Source organism: Sorex fumeus, unplaced genomic scaffold (genome assembly GCF_029834395.1).
Source record: "Sorex fumeus unplaced genomic scaffold, SorFum_2.1 ptg000014l, whole genome shotgun sequence".
NCBI lineage: Eukaryota > Metazoa > Chordata > Mammalia > Eulipotyphla > Soricidae > Sorex > Sorex fumeus.
Genome location: NW_026606071.1, coordinates 43,247,375 through 43,264,181, shown reverse-complemented (window position 1 = coordinate 43,264,181; position 16,807 = coordinate 43,247,375). Strand labels below are relative to the sequence as shown.

Below are 16,807 nucleotides of genomic sequence, written 5' to 3'. Positions count from 1 at the left end.
CGCCCCTCTGCTGCCGTTGGGCCAGCGCCCCGCGCCAGCCAGGGTCCGCGTGCGCGTCTCCCCGCAGCACTACGGCGGCGCGCGCGGCTCTCGGGGCTTTACGGCGGCGGCGGCGCCCGGCGCCCGCTGCCGGCCGCGAACATGGCGGCCGAGATCCACTCGCGGCCGCAGAGCAGCCGCCCGGGGCTGCTGAGCAAGATCGAGGGCCACCAGGACGCCGTCACGGCCGCGCTGCTCATCCCGCAGGAGGACGGCGTCATCACGGCCAGCGAGGACAGGTGGGCCGGGCCCCGCGGGGTGGGCGTGTGCGGGGGGGCCGCGGCCGCCACCCGCGCCGCGAGGGCGCGTCCCGGGACCCCCCCGCCGCCGGGCCCCGCGGCGCCCTCGCGCCCCGAGGGGGGTCCCGCGGGGCCGGACCCCCGCCCCTTCTCGGGACCCCCCGGCCCGGACCCCTGTCCCCAGCCGCGGGACCCCTCGGGCCTGACCCTCAGTCCAGCCTCTTGTACCCCCTGGACAGGACCCCCGCCCCACGCCGGACCCCCGGGTCGGACCCCAATTCCTTCTCCGGACCCCCGGGCCGGACCCCCGTCCCTTCTCCGGACCCCCAGGTCCGAATCCCCGCCCCCCGCCGGACTCCCCGGGCCGGACCCCCGCCCCGCCCCGGGCCGGACCCCTGTCCCCAGCCGCGGGACCCCTCGGGCCTGACCCTCAGTCCAGCCTCTGGTACCTCCTGGGCTGGACCCCCCGACCCCCGCCGCCGGACCCCCGGGCCGAACCCGCGTCTCTTCTCCGGACCCCGGGTCCGAATTCCCCGTCCCCCGCCGGACCTCCCGGGCCGGACCCCCGCCCCCTGCCGGACCCCTCGAGTTGGACTTCCCCGTCTCCTGCCGCGCCCCTCGGGCCGGACCCTCGTCCTCTGCGGGACCCCCCGGGCCGGACCCCCACTCCCCGCCAGACCCCTCGGCCGAACTCCCCCGTCCCCTGCGGCACCCCTCGGACCGAACCCCAGTCCCGCCTCCGCACCCCTCGGGCCGGACCCCCGCCGCACCCCGTCCCTTAGACGCGGTCCCGCTGCGTTCTCAGTCCCAGGCTTCTCCGGGACCCCCGCCCCTCCCCCCGCTGCAACCCCTGGGGTCCCGCCCCCCTACCCCCCACTGTAGCAGGGGGAACCTGAGCCCCGGTTCCTGTAAGACCCTCCCTCCTTGCGTCCCTCCACTTCTGGGGTCCCCCGTCCCCTTCTGTGCCCCGGTCCCACCGTGTCCCTCCAGTTCAGGTAGGACCCTTTTTTGGGCCACTTCATCCAGGACCCCCGCCCACCTGTGCCCCACAGAGAGATTAAAACTAGGGACTGTCTGAGCCCCCGAGTTCCCAGGCGCCCTCCGGGAGGGAGCCGGGGTGAGCGCGGAGGGTCCCCAGGGGTCCTGCTACCAGGATTCCCTTATTGCAGACAGACCCCCCGGGACTGCCAACGCCCCCCACCCCCCAGGGCTTTGCTCCTGGGCTCACACCAGCCCTGAGCCGCTGTTATTTTTCCACCACAGCTAGGATCACCTGAACTCATTGTTTACTAAGTATAAGTCAGGTGGTTTGATTATGGTTTTTTTTTTTTAAGAAAACGACTCGTTTTGGGGGAAAAACTCATCCACTTTTATTTTAAAGACACTGTCTTCATCAATCAGCCTAATCAGTGGCTGAATAAATAGCAGTACTCCTACATAAAAAAAAAAAAATAAAACTGTCTTCAGCGGAAAGGAGAAATCAGTGTTAGTTGCTGTAAAGAACGAAACTGAATCACTAAACACGTTGGTCTGTGTGCATGCATGCAGTGTCCTCTGCAGCCCAATTCTCACCCCCCCCTTTGGGACACCCCCTCCAGCCCTCCTGGAGAGAGAGACAGAAACAGAGACAGAGACAGAGAGATTAAAACTTTAAGCTCCCTAAACGGCCCCAAACATTAGAAAGATTAAAAAGGCTGGTGAGTTGTATCGGGTCGACTGGGCGGAAGTAGCTGTTAGTTTTTGAATGAGAAACTCTTATTTCCTGGCTTCCCGGAGAGCCCTGTTGCCAGGTGATTTTGCAAACCCCCCTCTGCTGTGTTGTCAGCCCAAGACTGGGCCCCACTGCTTGAAGTCCTGAGGATGGAGGAGGATGGGAGCCCCCAGTTCCTGGGACCATGGCATTTGCATTTGAGGGAGTTACTTAGCATCCTGGGCGTGGGGTAGGTCTCCGATGGTGAGTGTGTGAGCCAGAGGGAGAAAGGGGGGGGGGGGGGCGGCCCCTTGCCTCCCCCCCCAAAGGACAGGGCTCAGAGTGATGCCACTTGCCTACTGAGTGGATGAGACACAGGCAACATTTTCCTGTAGCTTGCTTTCTTCTGCAGAGTATCTTATTCATGACTCATGCGTGTCCGGTGAGTTGCTGAACCTTTGAGGGCCTTGGCGGGGGAGTGTCGCTGATCAGTGTTTTTGGGGAAAGCGATTACTTAGCAGAGCCCGGGCCAGAATGTTCTGGGCAGCCTGAGGTCAGCTCCTTTTCCGCAGGGCCCTGGCAGGCCAGCGGGCCAGGTGAGGGCGGGGTGCCTGCGGGACTCCCCGCCGGGAGGCGGGCAGCCTTGTTATAGCAGGTCCCTCCCACTCAGGAGATAGGATAGTGGGTCCTTTGGGTGCGGGGGTAGAAAAGGGGACATTTTGGTTTGTTTCCATCACCGTAAATCTGGGCGATGCTTCGCAGTCTTCCTGGATTCTGTGTGTTTAGAAATGCCGTATTTATCCAGCGCCGGGCCCGAGGATCAAAGCACAATGCCGCCCTCATATAACTTATGATTCACTGATTTATCATTATTTTTTTTTATGGCCTCTGACCTAGAACCAGCATGTAGAAGAAACAACACTAACCGCCCTAATTCCTCAGGCAAGCATTTATTGGAGACTTGCTGTATGCCCGGCCCTGCTCGACCTGATAGTGCTCTCTGCTCAGGGGTCACTGTTCCAGGCCAGAGCTGGCCTTGTGTGTCAGGGGTCACCCCCTGGGCAGCGCGGGTCCCGGTTGGAGGAGTGGACTGCATGGACGAAGGAGTGGCTGTTGCTGGGTGACCCTGTTGGAGGGTGGGGGGGTGCCCACAGAGTAGGCCCTGGGGGATGGCAGGCCCAGGGCCCCGTGTGCAAAGGCCCCCTGTGCTGCTCTCTGGGGCTCTGGGACTTCGTCATCCAGGCTGTGTGTGAGTCACCAGTCAGAGAGCTCAGAGGCTGAATCAGAATCTGTCTGTTAGCTCCCGGCGCTGCCTGGAATGATCCCTGAGTGCAGAGCCGTGAGTAAGGCCTGAGCACAGAGCCTGGAGTGAGCCCTGAGCACAGAGCTGGGAGTGATCATTGAGCACTAAGTCATGAGTAAGCCCCGAGCACAGCCTGGAGTGATCCCTGAGCACAGAGCCGAGAGTAAGCCCTGAGCACAGAGCCGGAATTGAGCCCTGAGCACGGAGCCAGGAGTAAGCCCTGGGCACAGCCAGGCATAGCCCCAAAATGGACTTTCCCAGGGGCCAAAGAGATGGTTGCAGGGGAGGCGCTTGCCTCTTACACCCCTCCCCGACCCCAGTTTGGTTCCCAAGTGCCACCGGTTGGGGGGTGCCAGGGAATGTCGGGGTCACGCAGTATCCTGCATCGTCTCCATGGAAAGTCGCAGTGAACGCGAGGGTTCGGGCCGGGTTTGGGCCAGGACTTTGACTTCCTCCCGGCCGGGTCTGCCACACACCAGTTTCCTCCCGCGGGGGAAATGGGGTCTGGGCAGTACCCGGGAGGAGCTGCTCAGGGCCGGTGAGAAATAGTGGGGTGCAACCTTGGTGTGGCCCTGTGCCCCCCCCAATCAGCATTTTCAAAACATGAAAAACAGACCTGGGGCAGGCTGGGGAGCTGGCCCCGGCCTGGATGCCCGCCCCCCGCCCCCACCCCTGCAGGTGACCCTGGTACCCCTCACTGCTGACCCATCTAGCCTGGCTGGCCAGACATCACTCAGAGTGACCCCCGACACTGCCAGGGACCTCCCTCCCCCCCCCAAGAAACGGGCCTTTCCCTATTCCATCCCACCGGGGCCTCAGTGCCCTGCAAAGTCGCCCTGGTCACCGAGAGTGGGGTCCAGTGGCGGGGGGGGGAGGGGCGGATGCTCCTTAGAACTGCTGCCAAGTGGGGCGCCCAGCCAGGGGCATCCAGGCAGGGAATGAAGGGCGGCAGCGGCTTGGGGCTGAGCCGGGCTCCGTGGGAGCTTCCCTGGCCTCCTAGGAGAACCCAGGTTCGCCCCTGGGTGTGTGTGTGGGGGGGGGGGGGAGTGCAAGGTGTCCACCCTCCAGATGCCGATTCTGGGCCCGGGCTGTGGCCCCAGGGTTGGCCTGGCTGCCAGGGTTATGTTGCGGGTGGCAGAGGCATGCTTGGGGCGGGCTGGGGGGGACAAGCGTTCCTGGGAGTCCTCTGGGTGACCCCCACAGAGAATGCCATTTGCTGTGCCTTTTCTTTGCTCAGTTTCTGAGGTCCCCGGGGCTGTTCCCAGACACCCAGCTCCTCTCCCAGTGAAAGCAAACGCTCCGCAGGGCAGAGGCAAATCCAGATCAGTTCCCTAAAGAGGATTCAGCTGGATGAGGGGGTCCTACTGCACCCCCCCTCCCCGGGGTGCCTGCCGGGAAGACTCCACTGAGCCTGGCAGGGCTCTTGCCGGCATTCAGGGCTGCGTTCACCCGTCCCCCCCTGTCAGCTCATAGAGATAGCACTGCCTCCGTCTCCCCGGGACCCCGGGGACTCCCAGGAGTAGGGCCTCTAGTCACACTGTTGCTTCAGGGCCACGCGGCAGATGGAGTCACCCGCTGTAACCCCCTCGGCCTGGGCCAGCCTGCCTGACTGGGGATCTGAGCGCGCAGCGGGAAGGAATGGAAAAATGTGGTTTTTTTTAAATCCTTGACCTTGATAAAGGATTGGGATGTATGGGGGCGGGGGGATGTCCCCGCCTCAGTAGTAATGTTTCAGAGCTGGGACTCCAGCCATCTTCCTGCTAGCTGGAGAGCCGGAAAATGAAACTCTACTGTAGAAGAGGGGGAGAAGGAGGGAGGGAGGGAGAAGGAGGGAGGGAGGGAGAAAGAGGAGAGAAAGAGAGAGGGGTGAGAGAAAGAGAGAGGAGACAGGAGGAAGGGGAGGAGGAGGAGGAGGAGGAGGAGGAGGAGGAAGAGGAAGGTAGGAGAGAAACAGGGACCATTTCCGTCATAATCTGGTTTTCTGGCTTTTTGATCCGGAGCACTGGAGCACTGTCCTCCCATTGCTCATCCATTTGCTGGAGTGTGCCCAGTAGCGTCTCCATCGTGAGACTTGTGGTTACTGTGTTCGGCATATCGAATACGCCATGGGTAGCTTGCCAGGCTTTGCCATACAGGTGAAATACTCTCAGTAGCTTGCCAGGCTCTCCGAGAGGGGTGGAGGAATCGAACTCGGGTCGGCCGTGTGGGCCGCGTGCAAGGCAAATGCCCTACCCGCTGTGCTATCGCTCCAGCCCGGCTTTTTGATCATCTGTATCAAAACACTGGTTGAAGGGTAGACTTGTGAAAAGGTGAAAATGCAAAGCAGAACGTTTTATAAATTGGAAGGGCAGGAGACATTGGTGGTGGGAAATGTGCACTGGTGAAGGGAAGGGTGTTGGGACATTGTGCGACTGAAACCCAATCAGGAACAACTTTGTAATTGTGTCTCTCATGGAGTTGTGACTCAATTAAAAAAAAAAACTTTAAAAAGTTATTTAAATAGGAAAAGGCTGTGGCCTGCTGCCCTCGTTTTTTGGAAGCCGAGTTTGGAGGTGTCCTGGGGACCTGTAGGCTGAGAGCGCCTTCTGCAAGAACTTCCCTTCTGCCTGGCCTCGGAGAGCAACCCGCATCTGTTTGAAAATCTGTTGGGATGTGGGCCAGGGGGAGGCACTCGCCCTGCGCGCAGCTGGACCGGGTTTGATCCCCACCCCCCTACCCAGTCAGTGCCCGCTGGCCCGGAAGTGATCCCTGAGCACAGAGCCAGGAGGAAGTCCTGAGCCCCTCTGGGGTGGCCCCCAACCCAAAAACAGAAGAAAGAAAATTGCTGGGATTCTGGCCTTTGGCCGACATGTAGTAGAGACGGCAGAATGTGTGTGTGTGTGTGTGGGGGGGGGGGGGGGGGGCGGGACTCATACCTGTAGCTCCTGCCTGTGCTCAGGGGACCACAGAGGGCGACAACAATGAGGCTGGGGTCTCCTGCCCAGAGAGCATGTACTCAGCCCACTGACACTCGCTGGACCAGGAAAAATGACTTCTAAGACTTTTTTTTTCCTTTTTGGGTCACACCTGGCAATGCTCAGGGGTTCCTCCTGGCTCTGCCCTCGAGAATTACTCCTGGTGGTGCTCAGGGGACCATATGGGATGCTGGAATTCGAACCCGGGTCAGCTGCGTGCAAGGCAAACGCCCTACCCATTGTGCTATCACTCCAGCCCATATGACTTTTTTTTCCCCCTTTTGGGTCAAACCTGGCGATGCTCTGGGGTTACTTCTGGCTCTGCACTCAGGAATCACTCCTGGCACTGCTCAGGGGGACCATATGGGATGCTGGGGATCGAACTCAGTCGGCCGAGTGCAAGACAAACGTGCTACCTGCCGTACTATTGCTCTAGCCCCTTCTAAGACATTTTTGGTAGCATCAGCTCTTTCTTTTGGGGAGGTAGGGGTGTGAGGGTGTGGGGGTGTGGGGGTAGGGTGTCTCCCCAGACTATTTTGCTATTTTAGTATATTCCCGCGAAGCATTCATAAACATAGTAGAATGTTGTGGGAGTTTTTTTTTTCTTTTCTTTTTTTTTTTTTTGAGGGGGGATATAGATTATATATTCAGTAACCGTGTGGAAACAATTTTGACTGAAGGACTTGATTTTGAAGTGTTACATGGGGCGGAGCGAGGTGGAGGGGGCGGGATCTGGCAGAGCTGGGAGTTAGTTTATACAGAAAAAACCCGGGTTCGAAACAGCGTGTGTGTTCGTTGTCTTGGCCTTCCTAAAAGTAGACGCTTTCATTTGTATTGTGCAATAGACGTGGCAGACAGGAAGCCTGGGTGTGAGTGGTCTTGTTCTCTGTTGTTGGAGGGGCCCCTGTGTTCCCCCCCCCCCCCCCGTTATCTGAGGGGAGAGTAGGTTCTGGGTCCAGGATGCCTGAGTCTGAACCCTGGCCATAGGACTGGGGGTGCTGATCACTGCCCCCTCCCCCCATCTTTTCTCTCTCATTCTTTTTTTCTTTATTTTTTAATTTTTATTGAATCACTGTGAGATACGCTTACAAAGTTTTCATGTTTGAGTTTCAGTCATACAATGATCCAACACCCATCCAATGGCCCCAGTATTCCCATAGCCATCCCAGCCCTCCCCTGCCTCCATGGCAGACAATTTCCCACAGGCTCTCTCTCTACTTTTGGGCACGATGGTTTGCAATACAGAGACCGAGAGGCCATCACGTTTGGTCCTTTATCTACTTTCAGCACACACCTCCCATCCCGAGCGATCCCTCCAACCATCATTGACTTAGTCATCCCTTCTCTATTCCAGCTGCCTTCTCCCCCCAGCTCATGAGGCCGGCGTCCAACCATGGAGCAGTCTTCCTGGCCCTTGTGTCTACTGTCCTGGGGGGGGGGGGTCAGTCTCATATTATGTTATTTTTATATTTCACAAATGAGTCCAGTCATTCTCTGTCAGTCCTTCTTTCTCTGACTCGTTTCACTTACCTCTCTCATTCTTTGTTTTATTATTATTTTTTTGTGGGGGGGGAGGGGTCACGGCGGGCGGTGCTCAGGGCTTCCTCCTGGCTCAGGGGACCATCTGAGTTGCTGAGGGACCAAGCCTGGTCGGTCCCCGCTGTACTGTCGCTCCAGCCCAGCCAAGCGGCGAGAACGCTCATGTCCCCTCACTAGGCTCGCAGCGGTGCTAGGTCAGTGCACGTGCAGGCCACAGAAGCCTCTGAAAGGGGCTTCTTATTTTCCGTCTCATGGACTTGCCGATGGGTTGGAGCGATAGCACAGCGGGTAAGCATTTGCCTTGCGTGTGGCCAGCCTGGCCGACCCAGGTTCGATTCCTCCACCCCTCTCGGAGAGCCCGGCAAGCTACCAAGAGTATCTCGCCCGCAAGGCAAAGTCCTTCTCTAAGAGATCACTAATATGTTGTTAAAGGTTGAGTCTGGTGTGCTTTACATATATAGATACAGATATATCTTTATCTATATGTTTGTAAAAAAAAATGTATATTTCCCTCTAAGATTGGTTGCCTCCTATTTTGAACCCTATCTAAACTAGTGCGGTAATCTTGGATGTGTGGGGTAGGGTGTGTGGTTTGAAGCATTCGCAGCCTCGAGATCCAGGAATAGATTTATTCATGGGTGAGGCTGGCCTGAGTGTGTGGAGAGCGACTGGGAGCATGCCGGGGGCTGGGTTGCGGAGGTTTTCGGTTGCTGGAGCTGGGTCCCTTGGCGCGGGGAGGGGGTCTCACCCGCATTCCCAGCTATTATTGTCATACTGGTCCCTGAACTATCTTACCTAACCTCTGACCCCCCACACACACTTGCGGTGTAGGAGAGAGAGAGAGACAGAGAGAGACAGAGGAATAGAGAGACAGAGAGAGGAGAGAGAGAGAGAGAGAGACAGACAGACAGACAGACAGGCTGGGGTCGGGGATGGGGCGTGATGGGAGGGATCCTGGGGACATTGGTGGTGGGAAATACACACCGGTGGAGGGATGGGTGTTGCGCGTTGCAACACTGGATGACTGAAACCTAGCATGAACTTTGTAAGGGTCTATCTCACAGTGATTCCATTTAAAAAACTAAAACACACACACACACGCACACACACACACAACAACAGGCACGGTAGCATTGTAGCACTGTCCTCCCATGGTTCATCCATTTGCTCGAGCTGGCACCAGTAATGTCTCCATTGTGAGACTTGTTTTTACTGTGTTTGGCATATCGAACACACCACTGGGAGCTTCCCAGGCTCTGCTGTGCGGGCGGGATACTCTCGGTAGCTTGCCGGGCTGTCCGAGAGGGGCGGAGGAATCGAACCCGGGTTGGCCGCGTACAAGGCAAATGCCCTACCTGCTGTGCTATATAATAACAGGAAGCAACAAAAATAAGGTTTTTCTACCCTTCCCCAAAAGGAAAGAAGCTCTACAGGTGAGGCCATTGGAGAGGCGTCAGCCGCCCCCTTCCCTTCCCCCCGCCCACACTTTAGCCTGTGAGGGAGCCGGGGCCAGGGCTGGAGCGTCCATCCTTGGGCCCCTGAGGCTGGCCGGGCCTCCTGCCTCGTTGTGGTTTCGCTTGGCCAGTCTCACTCTCTGCCGCCCCAGGTTCTGCCTTTCACTGTGGCCGGATGGGGCCTACAAGTGTCTCCGGAGGGCCCGGATGCTTCCTGCCGCCGGGATCAGAGAGGGCAGAGGGCAGGCGACCTGGCCGGGACAGAGGCCGTGAGGCCACGGAAGCGGATGGCCTCCATGACCTCCCTTCTGGGCTTCCCCAGCCGTCCAGTGCCCTCCGGAATGTCTCTCCCCTCTCCCCGGCCCCACAAGGTACTGCCCATCTAGCCCAGAAGATGTTTTGCTGCCAGTAGCAGAAATATGCAGTAGTGCTGTACCAGAAATAGAGTAGTCACTGCAGCCTCAATTGGCTGGGAGATCAGATCTCCCCGGCTTCCCTCTCGGCTCACAGTGACATGAACTCAGGCCGGGGGCTTCAGAACTCAGGTGTGGGGGCTTCAGAACTCAGGTCAGGGGCTTCAGAACTCAGGTGAGGGGGGGGCTTCAGAATTCAGGCAGGGTCTTCAGAACTCAGGCTAGGGGCTTCAGAACTCAGGTGAGGGGCTTCAGAACTCAGGCGAGGGCCTCAGAACTCAGGCGGGGGGGGGGGGGGTTGGCGCTTCAGGACTCAGGCCTGGGGCTTCAGAACTCAGCCGGGGGGCTTCAGAACTCAGGCCAGGGCTTTATGGGGGCTGTACTCTGTGTTGTCTTGGGAATCAAGTCGGCTGCTTCCTGGCCTTGGGCTCCCAGTGTCCGATGATTAAATTGCCCTCGATGGCTAGGTAGTGTCTGAGAACACTTTCGAGACCTCAGTTCCCCTGCTGAGGGGGCCAGGGAGGGAGAATCTGTCTGTGTGAATTTACGGAGACTCTCAGGTGCTCCCTGAACCGGCCCGAGCGTGGACATGCGCTCGCGGGTGACCACCCTGGACGCGTGTTCTCAGGGAGTTTCCGCCCCAGAGCTGCTCTTGATCATGACGGCTGCAGGACGCCTCTCAGCGTGAGAGCCAGAGCTGAGCCGAGCTGGAGCTGGGTTTTCTTTCTTTCTTCCTTTCTTTTCCTTTTCTTTTTCTTTCTCTTTTCTTTCTTTTCTTTTCTTTTTTCTTTTCTTCCTTCCTTCCTCCCTCCCTGCCTTCCTTCCTTTCTTCCTTTTTTCTTTCTTCCTCCCTCCCTCCCTCCCGCCCTCCTTCATCTCCTTCCTTCCTTCCTTCCTTCCTTCCTTCCTTCCTTCCTTCCTTCCTTCCTTCCTTCCCTCTTTTCTCTTTTCTCCCTCCCTCCCTCCCTCCCTCCCTCCCTCCCTCCCTCCCTCCCTTTCTTCCTTTTTCTTTCTCTCTCTTTCTCTTTCTCCCTCCCTCGCACCCTCCCTTCCATACTCACTCCCTCCCTTCCTCCCTCCTCTCCTTCCTTCCTTCCTTCCTTCCTTCCTTCCTTCCTTCCTTCCTTCCTTCTTTCCTTCTCTTTTCTCTTTTTCTCCCTCCCTCCCTCCCTCCCTCCCTCCCTCCCTCCCTCCCTCCCTCCCTTCCTTTCTTTTTTGGCAGGGGGTCACACCCTGCGATGCTCAGGAATCACTCCTGGTGGTGCTCGCAGCACCCTAGGGCTTGCTGGGTCAGGTGCACGAAAGACCAACGCCCTCTCTGCTCTACTGTCGCTCTGACCCCAGTTGTGTTTTCTTTCTTACGAGAGTGCCCACCCCTGATGGGACTTGGGTGCCATGCACCTCTGGCGCCCGACTTGGGGGTCTCGGCCATGCCGGGCCGGCCCCCTGCCACCTGGGCCGTCTCCCTGGCACGGCTCTTCCTGCAGACGAGGCTCCGCAGACTTGGTGAGCCCTAGAAGTACGGGTGTGACTGGCTTTTCATCTGCCGTCCTGTGAGGGATTCCAGTCCAGCCCGGAGGGAGATAACTGGCTGACACTTTGCCCCTCGGGCTTCTGACAGCTTCTTCATGCTTCTCTTGCTTCTCAGCAAATCCGCGACTGATCTGCCTGAAGTCCATCATATATTTTTTGTTTGTTTGTTTTGGAACCATACCCAGCGATGCTCAGGGATCACTCCTGGCAGGCTCTGGGGGCCATATGCCATGCCAGGGATTGGACCCCGGTCAGCCACGTGTAAGACAGATGCCCTACCCTCTGTACTATTGCTCTGGCCCCAGAAACCCACTATTTTTGAGAGTAATAACTTCACTTAGATTTTTACAGCTTCAAAAAAAAAAAAAAACTTACGCTGCGGTTTGCAATGTTCAAATCGGTGCCAAGTTGAGGATTCAGTATTGCAGTTAAAAATTAAAGGGGAGCCAGAATGGGGCTGGAGAGATAGTACAGTGGGCCGGGTGCCTGCTTTGCATGTGACCAACCCTGGTTAGATTCCTGACATTATGTCCCATAGGGTCCCCTGAGCACTGCCAGGAGTGATCAAGGTGGATCCAGGTGGCCAATCCAGGTGGTCCCCCCAGAACTCCAGGAGTAATGGAGTAATTCCTGAGTGCAGAGCCAGGAGTAACCCCTGAGCATCACCAGGTGTGGCTTATATGTCCTCACCCCCAAACAAAACAAAACAAAACAAATAAAAAGAAAAGAAATGGATGATCCACCCTGCAGGTCAGTGATGGAGTGATGGTGGTGTGCATGTAGCGTACTTTGTAGCTTATAACGTTTTGTTGCAGAAAGGCACCGTTTTTTTTTCAGCTGTCCATGCAAAATAGAATAGTGTTAACTGTTGGGAAGCGCCAAGTCTCTGTCTAGGAAGACAAAAGAAAGTGGACAAACACCCTCCCCTCCCCACCCCCGCCCCTGCCTTTGGTCTTTGCAAGGAGGAGTTTGGAAAAGTCTGTGGGCTCTGGAAGAAATGACACATTTCCTGTTTAAGTACCTTTGGAAAAATAGCAGGCCCGTTGTTGTTTTTGATTAACGTAAAAAATAGGGGCTGGCAAAAAAAAAAAAGCGTTTTTGGCTTGTCTTGGATTTTAGGAAAGAGTCTTTTTTCAAAGTGATCCGGACTTGGAATAACAGCAAAAACCCAACCAGGAGAGAAAATGGGTGGAATCAGCATCATGGAAAACACGAAATGAGCGTGGATGAGTGTGTGTGTGTGTGTGGGGGGGGGGGGGGTGAGGTTGTCAAAATATTACAGGAAAAGTTGAGCTGTTTTATCTTATGTCAGTGGAGCGAGTGGCTTCAACTGTCATCTGAGTCGAAAATTTGAGTTCTGTAGCAATGAGACCATCTGATCTTGACACTGTCGTGATGGTATGATTTATTCATGATTTATCTCTTTATTTAATAGTTTTGTGCCTGGAGGATGTCACCAAATGGTATTCTTATTTATTTATTTATCTTGCCTTTTGGGTCACACCCAGTGATGCTCAGGGATCACTTCTGGCTCTGCACTCAGGAATTATGCCTGGCGGTGCTTGGGGGGACCATATGGGATGCCGGGGATCGAACCTGGGTCAGCCGCATGCAAGGCAAACGCCCTACCCGCTGTGCTACCGCTCTGGCCCCACCAAATGGTGTTCTTGTGTGGCTTTCAACTGCAGAAGTAGTAGCATTTTGCTTCCAGTTTACCAAGAGTTTACTAACTGGGCTTGAGTCAGGCCGGAGGATTAGGTGGGAGATAGCGTCTCTCTGGAATCTCATCACAGGCTTGGACAGCAGCGGGCCAGAGATCAGCCTTGCGCCACCCGGCGTTCCCCCGAGCACAGAGCCGGGGAGCACCCTGAGCGTTACCAGATGTGGCCCCCTCCAAGACCCCCCCCAACCAAAAAAAATCCAGGAGGATAGAACTCTGCCACCGCGGCCTTGTGGAGCAAGTGCCTATGCGTCTGTGTGTCTGCCACCTGCACTTTGGGTGGGGTTTGAGGTTCGTACGTGGCAGCCTTTGAGACCCTGAAAATCTGGGCGGTATGGCCAGTGGCTGGTGGGTGAACCCCTCAGGGTCCGGCTGAGTCCGGCACAGCCGGGCCTTTGTTTCCCTGGCTGCGGACGGGGTGGTGACTCCCTGAGCATATGTAATAATAACTTGGTGGGGGTGTTTGCCTTTCACCCAGCACAACTCTTTGGTTTCATTTCCTGTGTTAGCCTTAAAATATATCTATAAGTGGGGCCAGAGCGATAGTCCAGCAGGGAGGGCGTTTGCCTTGCACGCAGCCAACCCGGGTTTGATCCCCATCCCCGGCGTCTCATATGGTCCCCCGAGCAACGCCAGGAGTAATTCCTGAGTGCAGAGCCAGGAGTAAGACCTGTGCATCCCCCCCGTGTGACCAAAACAAAACAAAACAAAATATACATCTGTAAGTAACATGTATCAATTGACATAGAGTATAGTAAAATATGTGCCTGTATGTCATATATAATATATTGTGTATGCCATCGGGCTGCACCAGCACGTGACAGGGACGAACGGAGACATTACAGGTGCCCGCTCAAGCAAATTGATGACAACTGATACACTGTCACTATCTTCCCGTTGTTCATCAATTTGCTCGAACGGGCCCAGTAATGTCTCCGTTGTGACACTTGTTACTGTGTTTGGCATATCGAATACGTCATGGGGAGCTTGCCAGGCTTTGTCGTGCAGGCGAGATACTCTCGGTAGCTTGTCAGGCTCTCTGAGAGGGGCGGAGGAATCGAACAATTGATACAAGTGATGGTATATAAGATGTATGATATATAATATGTATGATATATAATATATATGCTGTATATCATATATATACACACATATACATATAACATATTAATAGTGCAGGCCTGAGGATTGTCTGTTTTATGTTTTGCTTTTTTTTGGGGGGGGGCACACCTGGTGGGGCTCAGGGCTGACTCCTGGGTCTTTTTGGTCAGGGGTCACCCCTAGGAAGACTCCCTATACCCTCTCTGTCCTTCACAGGGGGTACCAGGGATCGAATCTGGACCGGCCCTGTGGCAGTCATTTGTCTTACCCACTGTACCATTTCTTCGGTCCCTCTAAGGACCTTTACAAACATTGTAATTAAGCTTTTGAAAAATCTAATAACCATAATTTACGAAGTTATTGATAGTTGACTTTTAGACAGACAATGTTCTAGGATTGTTCTAGCACCAATCCCATCACCGGTGTCAGCTTCCCCCACCCAGTTCCCCAGTTTCTTCCTGGTGCCCCCCCCCCCGCCCACTCCCATTCCCACCCCACCCCTTCCCCACCCCCTCGCTCCTTGCCTGCCACCCTGCCAGGCACATCTGAAAGTTTACTGGCTGTCCTTGGGGTCCCCTGTTGTCAGTGCTGTTGGGTCTGGCTGGGATGGACGGCCGCCTGGGTCCCTTTCCCATCCTCAGGGATGGATGGGGGGATCATGGCACCCCCTGCTTTGCTCCGTCACATTTCCTCATCCAATTATTCTCAAGATCAGCGAGGTTATTCCGTGCGTGTCCTTCTCTCTCTGTCCGATGTCACCCAGCGCGTTGTTCTCTTCCGGTTCCCTCCAGGTCGCGGCCAGTAGCAGGATTCCATTGTCATCTCTATTTTGTTTTATTAGGTTTTTTTTTCTTTTTACTTTTTGGGTCACACCCAGCGATGCTCGGGTTCCTCCTGGCTCTGCACTCAGGAGTTACTCCTGGTGGTGGTGCTCGGGGGACCCTATGGGATGCCGGGGATTGAACCGGGACGGCCGCGTGCAAGGCAAACACTCTCCCCGCTGTGCTGTCACTCCGGACCCTCCATCATCTTTATGAACGTGTGTGTATCTTGTCCTCACCAAGAGACATCATGCTGCGGTGGTGGCCCTGCCGCCAAGTGCCCAGAGAAGCTGCCACCTGGGCAGAGGTGGGGCTGGGCCGTGTTTGGGGCATGTCAGATGGCTCACGGGGATGCAGGGTGGAAGTGGGGTGTCAGTCACCACATAGAGCACGTCGGCCGGGGCGGTTTAGGCTCCTCCTGCCGGGACAGAGCCAGTGACCAGACATCGGGCCCATGGGGCGGCCGGGAAGAGGCTGCTGTGGGCCTGGTGGCTGAGATCAGAGGCCAGGCCCTACAAGGCCCTACGAGGTCAGCAGAACCTTCGAGATCAGTCTCATACCCAAAGAACCAGAATTTTGATGATTTTGATGGTATCAGGTGTCTAGTTGGGTTCGTATTTCTTTTTTTTTTATTTTTATTAGTGACAAACCAAGAGGTGCAGTTGTAGACTTACACATTTTTGTGCTTGGGTTTTAATTATACAATGATCAAATACCCATCCCTCCACCAGTGCCCATTTCCCACCACCACGGATCCCAGTATCCCTCCCACTTCCCCATCCCCCCATCCCCACCCTGCCTCTGTGGCAGGGCATTCCCTTTTGTTCTCTCTCTCTCCTTTTGGGTGCTGTGGTTTGCAAAAGAGGCATTGAGTGGCAATCATGTTTGGTCTATAGTCTACTTGGGTTCATATTTCTGGCCGGTTTATAATGGTGAACATGTGTTTAACAATCTCAGTGACCTAGGACCCACAGAAGTGCTACAACTGCTTCATCTCTCTCTCTCTCTCTCCCTCTCTCTCTCCCTCTCTCTCTCTCTCTCCCTCTCTCCCTCTCTCCCTCTCTCTCCCTCATCCCTTCTCTTCCTCTCATCCCCCCTCCCCTCCCTTTCCTACAGCTGTCCTGTGGTGTCTGTGAAACTCATCACCCACAGCCGACTCTCCCATGTCTACTTCCTCTCCCACCGCGGGAGTTATTTCTGGGGGAAACTGATCATTTCTAGACTTCCCAGTGGTGCCTTCTTTTGCTGGCCTGCCCTGGCAGTGGCGCCTCTGGAGGCGTCTTCCTTCCGCTTCCCTGAACCCAGGGGCTCGGATCTCGAGGTTCTGTCCGATCGTGTTGGCAATGGGCATCGTGCGGCCTCCATCACTTCCGGATGGGGCTTTTCTCTCCACACGAGGCCGTGAGCGCTGACTTTCGTCAGTTCCGTATTCCTCAGGGCTCCACGTGCCTGGTTCCAGACTAGAAAGATCTGTGATCGTGAGAAACATTTTAAACTCCAACGTTTATCAAAGAAAACCAAGTTCTCGGGCATTAGGACCAGAAACCCCCCCATTAAGAACCATCTGGCTTAACCGTTACCTCCTGGCAGATTCCATTTTTAGGATGTCGATTTACGAACTGGAAAAAAATTGCAGATCTCCTGATGCACACACTAGTGTGACCTCCTGTTTCCCTCTTAGACTTGTTACGTGAAGTTTGTCTAGAACATTCCTTGCTCACAAGACAGCTGCCTGCAAGCCCGTCTTGTGCTGGGGGCCTGGGAGAGGGCAGAGGTGAGGGGAGGCGCTCGTGGTCCTTGCCTGCAGCCCTGCAGGGCCCTCCCACCCTCCCAGTCAACCCTGAGCACAGAGCCCAGACTAGGCCCTGAGCACCCCTGGGTGTGGCCCCAAAACAAACGCGGAAGAATACCAGATCTTTCTGATCCGCCTCCCTGCGTGAGCCTGGGCAGGTTGGAGCTTATTGAAGGGTGCCTGGACAAGGAGAATGTTTGGGATTCTTG

General features: G+C 56.0%; 1 protein-coding gene across 1 annotated transcript in view; it reads left to right on the top strand.

Annotated features, from left to right (window-relative positions):
* Positions 1 to 141: 141 nt before the first annotated feature.
* Positions 142 to 16,807, top strand: part of WDFY1 (WD repeat and FYVE domain containing 1) — a 55,159-nt gene continuing 38,493 nt past the window's right edge. The window contains exon 1 of the mRNA XM_056111809.1: positions 142 to 278. Within this exon, the coding sequence (XP_055967784.1) occupies positions 142 to 278 (137 nt within the window). The remainder of the gene's footprint in view (positions 279 to 16,807) is intronic.